We start from the raw sequence: 12140 nt of genomic DNA on the forward strand, positions 1-12140 counted from the left end.
TGTACGACAGGCATTGCTGCCGGTGAGGAACGCTGGGTAACGCAACACCACCCGCACCGGGTTCATTTGAATTTCAAGGGCCCGGCTCGGGTTAGCCGGCGCCCCGGGACACGCTACACTGGGGCGAGCGTTACGAGCGCCGGGGTAATGGGACACAAAGTGGCGGATAAGGTGACGCGTCGAGTCATCTCCCGAGTGTCGCTCCGGACCGGATAGAGTTGCAGGTTCAAAAAATGTGTCACGTGTCGTGAGGACACGAGGAGGTCCACTTCCTGTTGTGACCACCAGAGGTGAGTGGTTGACCCTCGGATCAGAGGAGGAAACGAGTCTTTTTTTGTTCACTTTTCACCAAACAGATATTTTTAACAACATCTTAAGAATGTTTGTTACAATATTTAAAAAATAAATTTAGGGTATATTTTCATGATATATTCTACAGAGACTTCCGGGATTTATGATGCGCGGTGACAAACCTCCATGTTTGACCAATCACAGCAGAGCAGAAACAGACATTTTTAACTATAATCAAACATTTTTCAACTATAATCAAACAATTTTTCAACTAAAATTAAACAATATTCAACTATAATCAAACAATTTTTCAACTAAAATTAAACAATATTCAACTATAATCAAACCATTTTCAATGATAGTCAAACATTTTTCAACTATAATCAAACATTTTTCAACTATAATCAAACAATTTTTCAACTAAAATTAAACAATATTCAACTATTATCAAACCATTTTTAATGATAATCAAACATTTTTCAACTATAATTAAACAATATTCAACTATAATCAAACCATTTTCAATGATAGTCAAACATTTTTCCACTATAATCAAACATTTTTCAACTATAATCAAACAATTTTTCAACTAAAATTAAACAATATTCAACTATTATCAAACCATTTTTAATGATAATCAAACATTTTTCAACTATAATTAAACAATATTCAACTATAATCAAACAATTTTTTACTTAAATCAAACAATTTTCAACTATAATCAAACATTTTTCAACTAAAATCAAACAATTTTCAACTAAAATCAAACATTTTCAACTAAAATCAAACAATTTTCAATGATAATCAAACATTTTTCAACTAAAATCAAACAATTTTCAACTAAAATCAAACAATTTTCAACTATAATCAAACATTTTCAATTAAAATAAAAAAAATTCAACTAAAATCAAACAATTTTCAACTTAAATCAAACATTTTTTTTAACTGTAATCACAATTTTCAACTATAATCAAACATTTGTTTGATGTTTTGACCAATCACAGCAGAGTGGTTGTGGTCATGGTAAACAAGATTTAATCTCCAGAAGAAAAAAAAGTTATTTCAGTGGGCGTAGCTTAAGATAAAACATTTTTTAATGTCAAAATTTTAATAAATGAGAGTTTTGTACAAACACACACTGATGATACAATAGAGTCACACATCACAACAACACACACTTAAATCAACACATTAGTTTCTTCCCTTTTCACAAAACAGATATTTTCGCAAAAATCTCACAATACCTGAAACGTTTTCATAATATTACACAACAATTTCAAGAACTATTTGACGTTATGACTAATTTTGTTGTCTATCATTGTAGTATCGTCTTGAAGATTTGAACCTTCCCAGCCACCGTATGTGAGGATTAAAATAAATATAAGTGTATATTTAAAAAGAAAAACGTTTTATGTTAGATAGATACACGTTATTGATGTGAGCAAATCAGATGAAAACTAGTTTGATATTGATTATATTGTTGACGTGAGACAAATAGAACATTTTTAATTTGACGCGTTATATTCCAAATAAACGTCGTTTGTGTGAATCTGGCGTCAGTTCATCGTCACATCGTGACCACAAGATGGCGCCCGCGCGGGAATAGAGAGAGAAGTTGATCTGGAAACGAAGTCAAATTAAAATGTAGTTTCTAATAGATCCCTTTTAAATTGAGATTTATTAGAAACATAAAAGCAATGAGGTTGAAAAATAATAAACTTATACGTTACATTTTTTTTTACATTTCACCACAAACATGAATAAAAATTATACTTAATTAAAAAGACTATAATCCGTTTCAGTTTCAGTTTACTTAAAAGTACATTTTCAACTATAATCAAACAATTTTCAACTATAATCAAACAATTTTCAACTAAAATCAAACAATTTTCAACTATTATTCAACAATTTTTAACTTTAATCACACAATTCAGCTATAATCAAACAGTTCTTAACTATAATAAATAAAATAAAAACTATAATCAAATAATTTTCAACTATAATCCAAAAAATTAAACTAAAATTAGACCATTTTCAACTATAATCAAAACAATTAAACTATAATTAAACAATTTTCATCTATAGTTGAACATTTTTTTTAACTGTAATTAAAGATTTTCAACTATAATAAAAAAAAAAGAAGAATATATTTAAACATAAATAAAAACCTATTGATTAAGTTAAAGTTAAGTGTTAATAAAGAGTTGAACATGTTTCATTTGATTTATCAGAGTCTGGCGACAAATCTTTACCAAAAAACATATAAAACATATAAAAACAAACAATTTAATAGTTTTATTTGTCATGTTTTAGTGAAAATGACGAGGAAAAAACAGTAAATTATTAATAAACAATATTGAAACATTGAGATCACTTCACTTTACTCACTCTGTCGTCATGACTACGAGTGTTGCTGTACAATTTGACGTTAATCTGCAGATTAAATCAAAAACGTTGGTAAAAAGTTCCATAAAAACAACGTTATCTGTGGATGACTGAGTGAGAAACTGTCACCAGAGTGACATGAATGGAAGGAACTCGTTCAAAACAGATGCTTCAAATATACATATTATTAATTCTTTAAAATTCAACCTATAGTTTCTAATAGATCCGTTTTAAATTGAGATTTATTAAAAAAAAAAATACAAGCATTGAGGTTAAAAAATAAGATCATAAATAAAAGAGTTAACTTATACGTTGAAAACCTTTTCGTGTCACTACAAACATGAATAAAAAGTATACTTAATTTAAAAGACTTTAATCAGTTTCAGTTTATTTAAAAGAACATTTTCAACTTTAATCAAACAATTTTCAACTATAATCAAACTATTTTCAACTATAATAATACATTTTTCAACTATAATCAAACTATTTTCAACTATAATAATACATTTTTCAACTATAATCAAACAATTTTCAACTATAATAATACAATTTTCAACTATAATCAAACAATTTTCAACTATAATAATACAATTTTCAACTATAATCAAACAATTTGCAACTATAATAATACATTTTTCAACTATAATCAAACAATTTTCAACTATAATAATACAATTTTCAACTATAATCAAACTATTTTCAACTATAATAATACATTTTTCAACTATAATCAAACTATTTTCAACTATAATAATACATTTTTCAACTATAATCAAACTATTTTGAACTATAATAATACATTTTTCAACTATAATCAAACTATTTTCAACTATAATAATACATTTTTCAACTATAATCAAACTATTTTCAACTATAATAATACATTTTTCAACTATAATCAAACAATTTTCAACTATAATAATACATTTTTCAACTATAATCAAACAATTTTCAACTATAATCAAACAATTTTCAACTATAATCAAACAATTTTTAACTATAATCAAACTATTTTCAACTATAATCAAACAATTTTCAACTATAATAATACATTTTTCAACTATAATCAAACAATTTTCAACTATAATAATACATTTTTCAACTATAATCAATTTTCAACTATAATAATACAATTTTCAACTTTAATCAAACAATTTTCAACTATAATCAAACAATTTTTAACTATAATAATACATTTTTCAACTATAATCAATTTTCAACTATAATCAAACAATATTCAACTATAATCAAACAATTTTCAACTATAATCAAACAATATTCAACTATAATCAAACTATTTTCAACTATAATCAAACAATTTTCAACTATAATCAAACTATTTTCAACTATAATCAAACAATTTTCAACTATAATAATACATTTTTTAACTATAATCAAACAATTTTCAACTATAATAATACACTTTTCAACTATAATCAATTTTCAACTATAATAATACAATTTTCAACTTTAATCAAACAATTTTCAACTATAATCAAACAATTTTCAACTATAATAATACATTTTTTAACTATAATCAAACAATTTTCAACTATAATCAAACAATTTTCAACTATAATCAAACAATTTTCAACTATAATAATACATTTTTTAACTATAATCAAACAATTTTCAACTATAATCAAACTATTTTTAACTATAATCAAACTATTTTCAACTATAATCAAACTATTTTCAACTATAATAATACATTCTTTAACTATAATCAAACAATTTTCAACTATAATCAAACAATTTTCAACTATAATAATACATTTTTTAACTATAATCAAACAATTTTCAACTATAATCAAACAATTTTCAACTATAATCAAACAATTTTTAACTATAATCAAACTATTTTCAACTATAATCAAACAATTTTCAACTATAATAATACATTTTTCAACTATAATCAAACAATTTTCAACTATAATAATACATTTTTCAACTATAATCAATTTTCAACTATAATAATACAATTTTCAACTTTAATCAAACAATTTTCAACTATAATCAAACAATTTTTAACTATAATAATACATTTTTCAACTATAATCAATTTTCAACTATAATCAAACAATATTCAACTATAATCAAACAATTTTCAACTATAATCAAACAATATTCAACTATAATCAAACTATTTTCAACTATAATCAAACAATTTTCAACTATAATCAAACTATTTTCAACTATAATCAAACAATTTTCAACTATAATAATACATTTTTTAACTATAATCAAACAATTTTCAACTATAATAATACACTTTTCAACTATAATCAATTTTCAACTATAATAATACAATTTTCAACTTTAATCAAACAATTTTCAACTATAATCAAACAATTTTCAACTATAATAATACATTTTTTAACTATAATCAAACAATTTTCAACTATAATCAAACAATTTTCAACTATAATCAAACAATTTTCAACTATAATAATACATTTTTTAACTATAATCAAACAATTTTCAACTATAATCAAACTATTTTTAACTATAATCAAACTATTTTCAACTATAATCAAACTATTTTCAACTATAATAATACATTCTTTAACTATAATCAAACAATTTTCAACTATAATCAAACAATTTTCAACTATAATAATACATTTTTTAACTATAATCAAACAATTTTCAACTATAATCAAACAATTTTCAACTATAATAATACATTTTTTTAACTATAATCAAACAATTTTCAACTATAATCAAACAATTTTCAATTATAATCAAACAATTTTCAACTATAATAATACATTTTTTAACTATAATTCAACAATTTTCAACTATAATCAAACAATTTTCAACTATAATAATACATTTTTTAACTATAATCAAACAATTTTCAACTATAATCAAACTATTTTCAACTATAATAATATTTTTTTTTACTATAATCAAAAAGATTAAACTATAATCAAACAATTTTCAACTAAAATTAAACAATTTTCAACTAAAATTAAACAATTTTCAACCATAATAATACTTTTTTTTTAAACTATAATCAAACAATTTTCAACTGTAATCAAAAAAATTCAACTATAATCCAACAATTTTCAACTGTAATTAAACATTTTCAACTATAAAAACAAAACAACTGAATATATTTAAACATAAACAAATAAAAACCTATTGATTAAGTTAAAGTTAAGTGTTAATAAACAGTTGAACATGTTTCATTTGATTTATCAGAGTCTGGCGACAAATCTTTACTAAAAAACATATAAAAATAAAACAAAAAGAAACGTTTTAATAGTTTTATTTGTCATGTTTTAATGAAAATGACAAAGAAAAACCAGTAAATCATTAATAAACAATATTGAAACATTGAGATCACTTTACTTTACTCACTCTGTCGTCATGACTACGAGTGTTGCTGTACAATTTGACGTTAATCTGCAGATTAAATCAAAAACGTTGGTTAAAAAGTTCCATAAAAACAACGTTATCTGTGTAATGACTGAGTGAGAAACTGTCACCAGAGTGACATGAATGGAAGGAAGTTGCTTCAAATATTCATTTTATGAATGAAAGTCACGTGTATCTGAACATATCAACATGTATCATGCAACCGTTTCTCAACATGCGTGACATCATCACGTTGAGTCACGACCGCGAGGAAGTGACCAGAAGCAGATGTTTCTCCTGCAACAATGTAAGTTTGAAAATGAAACCGATGTGTTCCTCATCCAGAGTGACGTTTACGCTTCGTGTTCTCCTGGAAATACACTTTGAGTTTCACTTTCAACTCATCGAGCTACACATGTACAGGCGGGAGGAAACTGGAGTACCCCGGAGAAACCCTGGGTTAACCAACCTTGGACGGATGGACTTTCTTGTGTCACGATTGAAAAGAAAGAAGTTTGATCGTGTTAAGAAATATATGTTTTTAATGGTTTGTCGGCAGAATATCATGTTATATTTGTAGAATTTTCAACTATAATCAAACAATTTAAACTAAAATCAAACAATTTTCAACTATAATCAAACAATTTAAACTAAAATCAAACAATTTTCAACTATAATCAAACAATTTAAACTAAAATCAAACAATTTCAACTATAATCAAACAATTTTAAACTATAATCAAACAATTTAAACTAAAATCAAACAATTTTCAACTATAATCAAACAATTTAAACTAAAATCAAACAATTTTCAACTATAATCAAACAATTTTCAACTATAATCAAACAATTTAAACTAAAATCAAATAATTTTCAACTATAATCAAACAATTTTAAACTATAATCAAACTATTTAAACTAAAATCAAACAATTTTCAACTATAATCAAACAATTTTCAACTATAATCAAACAATTTAAACTAAAATCAAACAATTTTCAACTATAATCAAACAATTTAAACTATAATAATACATTTTTCAACTATAATCAAACAATTTTCAACTATAATAATACATTTTTCAACTATAATCAAACAATTGTCAATTATAATCAAACAATTTAAACTAAAATCAAATAATTTTCAACTAAAATCAAACAATTTAAACTAAAATCAAATAATTTTCAACTATAATCAAACAATTTTCAACTCAAATCAAACCATTTAAACTAAAATCAAACAATTTTCAACTATAATCAAACAATTTAAACTATAATAATACATTTTTCAACTATAATCAAACAATTTTCAATTATAATCAAACAATTGTCAACTATAATCAAACAATTTAAACTATAATAATAAATTTTTCAACTATAATCAAACAATTTTCAATTATAATCAAACAATTTTCAACTATAATCAAACAATTTTCAACTTTAATCAAACAATTTTCAACTATAATCAAACAATTTTCAACAGTAATATAATAAATATTAATTTAATACAAATATAATGAACATTATATATATATATTATATAATATTATCCTAAAATGAATAAATCAAGATAATCTGGAAGTGAAGCAACTTTTCTTTGACACTCGATCCACGTCATCAAAACACTTGATGACCTGATGACTGACACACGTCACTCATCTTCGCACCATCTTCTTCCTCCTCCTCAGGGGGTGCAGCAGGGAAGTCCGGGGGCGCCAGGATGACCACAGACCTCCTGCTTTATAAGAAGGTAAATAATGATGGAGCAGGACTTACGAGAAGATCCTCAACATGAACGCGCTCCTGATGGGTGAGTCGTGACGTCACACCTGCTGACCATCATCTGACCAGAGAGGGGGGGGGGGGGTCAGGAGTGAGGGGGGGGTCTGGATGGGAGGTTCTGGGGGTGAGTCTCTGGTCCTCCTTAAGATCCGAGGAGGGAGGAGCCGCTCCAGAGACGCGCCAGGAGCTTCACCAGTCGTTCCTCAAACACGTCCGCGCGCCTCGAGGTCAAGGTCGTGACGCGTGTCTTGTCCCCCCACAGTGGTCCTCAGTGTCATGGCGTCGATGGTGGTCAGTGCGCCCCTGGTGAGGGTCCAGAGGAGCCAGGAGGACGCACTTGTCGTCTCGGGTCCGAACTTCCTGACGCTGGTCCAGAGGAGCAGAGGTCTGGCCCAGAAGGTCCTGGAGGGCGTGAACGACACGCACGCGGTCTGCGTCTACACCGAGGTGAGAGGAACGTCACGGGAACCTACGTTCAGTGACTTTAGGTTTTTTAGGGGGGGGTTAGAACGGTGCGGGGGCGCGCATGCGCAGCTTTATAAAAAAAAAATATATATATATATAATTGACTTTTGAACTGAACTAGACCGAATGAATCAACCGAGTTGTTTTGTTGTGACCAGTATCCCGGGTCTGGCACGGAAAGAAAACATATTAAATGTCTGTTCTATTGATTAGTTATGTCTGGAACTTTATTTTATTTTGAAAAAAAAAAGTATTTGACTCTTGAAACATCAAAACCCTTGTTTCTGTCAAGAAAGAAAAAATTTACATGTAAATCATTTCTGTTCAATCGATTATTAGTGTCTGGAACTGTATTTTATTTTGAAAAAAAAAGATATATATACATATTTTCCCTATAGAAACGTTAAAATGTGAATCTTGACACAGTAAGACGCTCGGTTCAGTCAAGAAAAATAACAATTATTCATATAATTTATATTTGGTTTATTAGTTATGTCTGAAAATGTAGTTAATTTTGAAAAAGAAAGAAAAAAGACATAAATATTTTCTGTTCAATCGAATATTACTGCCTGAAACTGTATTTTATTTTGAAATTAGATGGTATTTTCATCCCAAAGTAACATAAATATGTGTCGTTTTCAGTCAAGAAAGAAACAAAAACAATGTATAATTTCTGTTGAATCGATTATTACTGTCTGAAACAGTATTTTACTTTGAAAAATATACATATTTACTCTATATAAACATTAACTTGTGAAGCTTGACACGTCAAAACGCTCGTTTCAGTCAAGAAAGAAAAAAATAAACCGTATATAATCTCTGTTTAATTGATTATTAATGTCTAAACAGGGCGTTTTATTTTGAAAAAAAGATTGTATTTTCTCTATAGCAACATTAACATGTAAAGTAGCCCCTGGTGTGTTTAAGTCAAGTTTACTTTAAAAATAAAACTGTAAACTAGTTAAAATGACTGAATCATAAACTGTATGATTTAAATCTTTAACATTTTTAATCTAAAAAAAATATAGAAATCAAATAAAAGCGGTGAAAAGCAGCTATAAAACAAACGTAAAACACAGTTAGCTAAATGCTAAACTCATTAGCATGAACTGAATCTTTTCTTTCGGAAAATAAAGTGAAAGTTCAAAACATAAAATAAAAACACAAGAGAATAATCTTCATATTCCGATGCAAACGGTTTATCTTCGATCAAGACAGAACTAATCGAACTGTCGATAACGTGAGAACTTTGGTCGTGACTTTCGCTCGCTCTTAAGATTCCCTCATCCTACCTGTGACACCACTGAAGGTCGCACACATGTTCACGACACTGTTGTCATTCCAGACGCTGAACATTGACTCCCCGGACACGTCCAGCCTCGCGCTCATCGCCCGCGACGTCAACATGCCCAAGACTCCGCTGCTGAAAGTCAGCGCCAACACGTCCGTGGTAAGAACCTTCAGGAACCTTCAGGAACCTTCAGGAACCTTCAGGAACCTTCAGGAACCTTCAGGAACCTTCAGGAACCTTTAGGAACCTTCAGGAACCTTTAGGAACCTTCAGAGACCTTTAGGAACCTTTATGAACCTTTAGGAACCTTTAGGAACCTTCACATGAACCTTTAGGAACCTTCAGGAACTGTAAGGAACCTTCAGGGACCTTTAGGAACCTTTAGGTACCTTCAGGAACCTTCAGGAACCTTTAGGAACCTTTAGGAACCTTTATGAACCTTTATGAACCTTCAGGAACCTTTAGGAACCTTTAGGGACCTTTAGGAACCTTAATGGACCTTTAGGAACCTTTAGGAACCTTCATGAACCTTTAGGAACCTTTATGAACCTTCAGGAACCTTCAGGAACCTTCAGGGACCTTTAGGAACCTTAATGGACCTTTAGGAACCTTTAGGAACCTTCATGAACCTTTAGGAACCTTCATGAACCTTTAGGAACCTTCAGGAACCTTCAGAACCGACCTGGTATTGAGGAGCGTTTTGGGTTCTTGTTCCAGGAGGCGGCGCTGAGGCAGATCTCCGAGGGCCTCCAGACGTTCCAGGCCCTGCTGAAGTCTTTGCTGCCAAAGCTGATGGAGAAGGAGAAAGTGACTCAGCTCAGAGCCGACGTCAGGGATCTTCTGATCCAGGTCCACAAGGTACGAACGACCTCGAAACCACGGGACGCGATCCATTCTGAAGCTAACTTTACTCTTCGTTCAGATGCTGAACCTGACCAGCGACGCGAAGCCCCCGGCGTCGACCCCCATGGAGCTCCGGCTGAAGAACGAGTACCAGGTCCAAGTGGCCACGCACCTGACCCTGGTCCACCTGAAGACCTTCACCCAGGACCTGATCCGGTACCTGCGGCAGCTGGACCAGAACGAGGAGGACGAGGAGGACGAGGCCCAGAGATGAAGACTTCCTGCTTCCATATTTATTTATCCATATTTATTTTTATACATTTAAAACCTTCATTTATTTAAACATATTTATTATTTATTGTCTAACAAAAGTACTATTTACGACCAAAACATTTCTGTGAAGATAATATTATTTAAGTTGATTTTTATATTAATGAGATTTTTATATTTTAAGAATGTTGCACTTTGTTTTGTATCGTCGCTTCAATAAAGTTTTTTTATTTTTCTTCAAAACACACGAATGAAAAGTTTGTCGCGACTAACAGGAAACAAAAGTAAAAAAAACGCCGAGTCAGCGTTTCTCGCCCGCGGTCGAGGATTTTTTTCTCCGGAAAGTTTTCGCAACGAGCGCCTGATCGTTGGAGCAGGAAGTGATCGTTTCCTGGAGGCGGTCATGTGGTCGTCTGGCCGTCATCGGGTCGATGACCGGACGAGAATCTCTGAGTATTTTTGAGGAATGAAAAGAATAGAAGAAGAGAAACATCAACGAAAATATTTAGTCAATATAAAGGATCATAGTTTAGCTAGCATGCTACGCTAACACTGGACATGTTTTTCAATTCTTTTTTGATTACAACGCAACTTGAATTTTACGAAATTTTGAGCCAACCTCGTGACTTAATGAAAGCCAAATTGTTTTGAGAGACTTGAGAATTTATGATTAAAGTCTTTTAATTATTTGAAACAACTTAGCATTTTATGTTTCGACATAATTGTGGGTGAAATGGCCGCAAAGCTTAAGTCTCCAAATGGCGATTTCCGCGCAACTTCGGATTTTATGGAATTTTGAGCCGACTTCTTGACTAACTGCGGCTGAATTTTTTGAGTCAGAGACTTGAGAATTTATGAGTAACGGGTTTTATTAATTAAAAAAGAAATATCATTTTATGTTTCGGCATAATTGTTGGTGAAATGGCCGAAAAGCTTAAGTTTCCAAATGGCGATTTCTGCGCAACTTCGGATTTTACGAAATTTTGAGCCGACTTCGTGACTAACTGAAAGCCACATTTCTTTTGAGAGACTTAAGAATTTATGAGTAAAGTCTTTTAATTATTTGAAACAACTTAGCATTTATGTTTCGGCGCCAATTGTTGGTGAAATGGCCGCAAGGCTTAAGTTTCCAAATGGCGATTTCCGCGCAACTTTGAGTTTTACGGAATTTTGAGCCGACTTCTTGACTAACTGCGGCCACATTTTTTGAGTCGGCGACTCGAGAATTTATGAGTAACGGGTTTTATTAATTCAAAAAGAATTATAATTTTATGTTTCGACATAATTGTGTGTGAAATGGCCGAAAAGCTTAAGTTTCCAAATGGCGATTTCTGCGCAACTGCAAGTTTTACGAAATTTTGAGCCAACTTCTTGACTAAATACGGTTGAATTTTTTGAGTCAGAGACTTGAGCAAAGTTTTGGAAGGATTTTAAAACCTTCACATTATATGTT

The 12140-nt window shown here is 30.0% G+C and overlaps 1 protein-coding gene across 1 annotated transcript; it reads left to right on the forward strand.

Moving 5' to 3' along the window:
* Positions 1–8022: 8022 nt before the first annotated feature.
* LOC148085231 (uncharacterized) lies at positions 8023–10893 on the forward strand. Its single transcript, XM_087782272.1, has 4 exons — positions 8023–8265; positions 9629–9733; positions 10292–10432; positions 10497–10893. The coding sequence occupies exons 1-4, from the start codon at positions 8095–8097 to the stop codon at positions 10689–10691; spliced, it is 612 nt and encodes a 203-aa protein (XP_087638398.1). The 5' UTR covers positions 8023–8094; the 3' UTR covers positions 10692–10893.
* The last annotated feature ends 1247 nt before the right edge of the window (positions 10894–12140 follow it).

The sequence above is a fragment of the Callionymus lyra genome, chromosome 2, assembly GCF_982586985.1.
Source record: "Callionymus lyra chromosome 2, fCalLyr1.hap1.1, whole genome shotgun sequence".
In the NCBI taxonomy this organism is placed as follows: domain Eukaryota; kingdom Metazoa; phylum Chordata; class Actinopteri; order Syngnathiformes; family Callionymidae; genus Callionymus; species Callionymus lyra.

Bases quoted from the DNA above. Each gene is read 5' to 3' on its own strand.
- LOC148085231 (XM_087782272.1), top strand. From the start codon at position 8,095: ATGGCGTCGATGGTGGTCAGTGCGCCCCTGGTGAGGGTCCAGAGGAGC. The intron at 8,266-9,628 runs GTGAGAGGAACG...TTGTCATTCCAG, and splicing joins CGGTCTGCGTCTACACCGAG to ACGCTGAACATTGACTCCCC. The intron at 9,734-10,291 runs GTAAGAACCTTC...TTCTTGTTCCAG, and splicing joins TCAGCGCCAACACGTCCGTG to GAGGCGGCGCTGAGGCAGAT.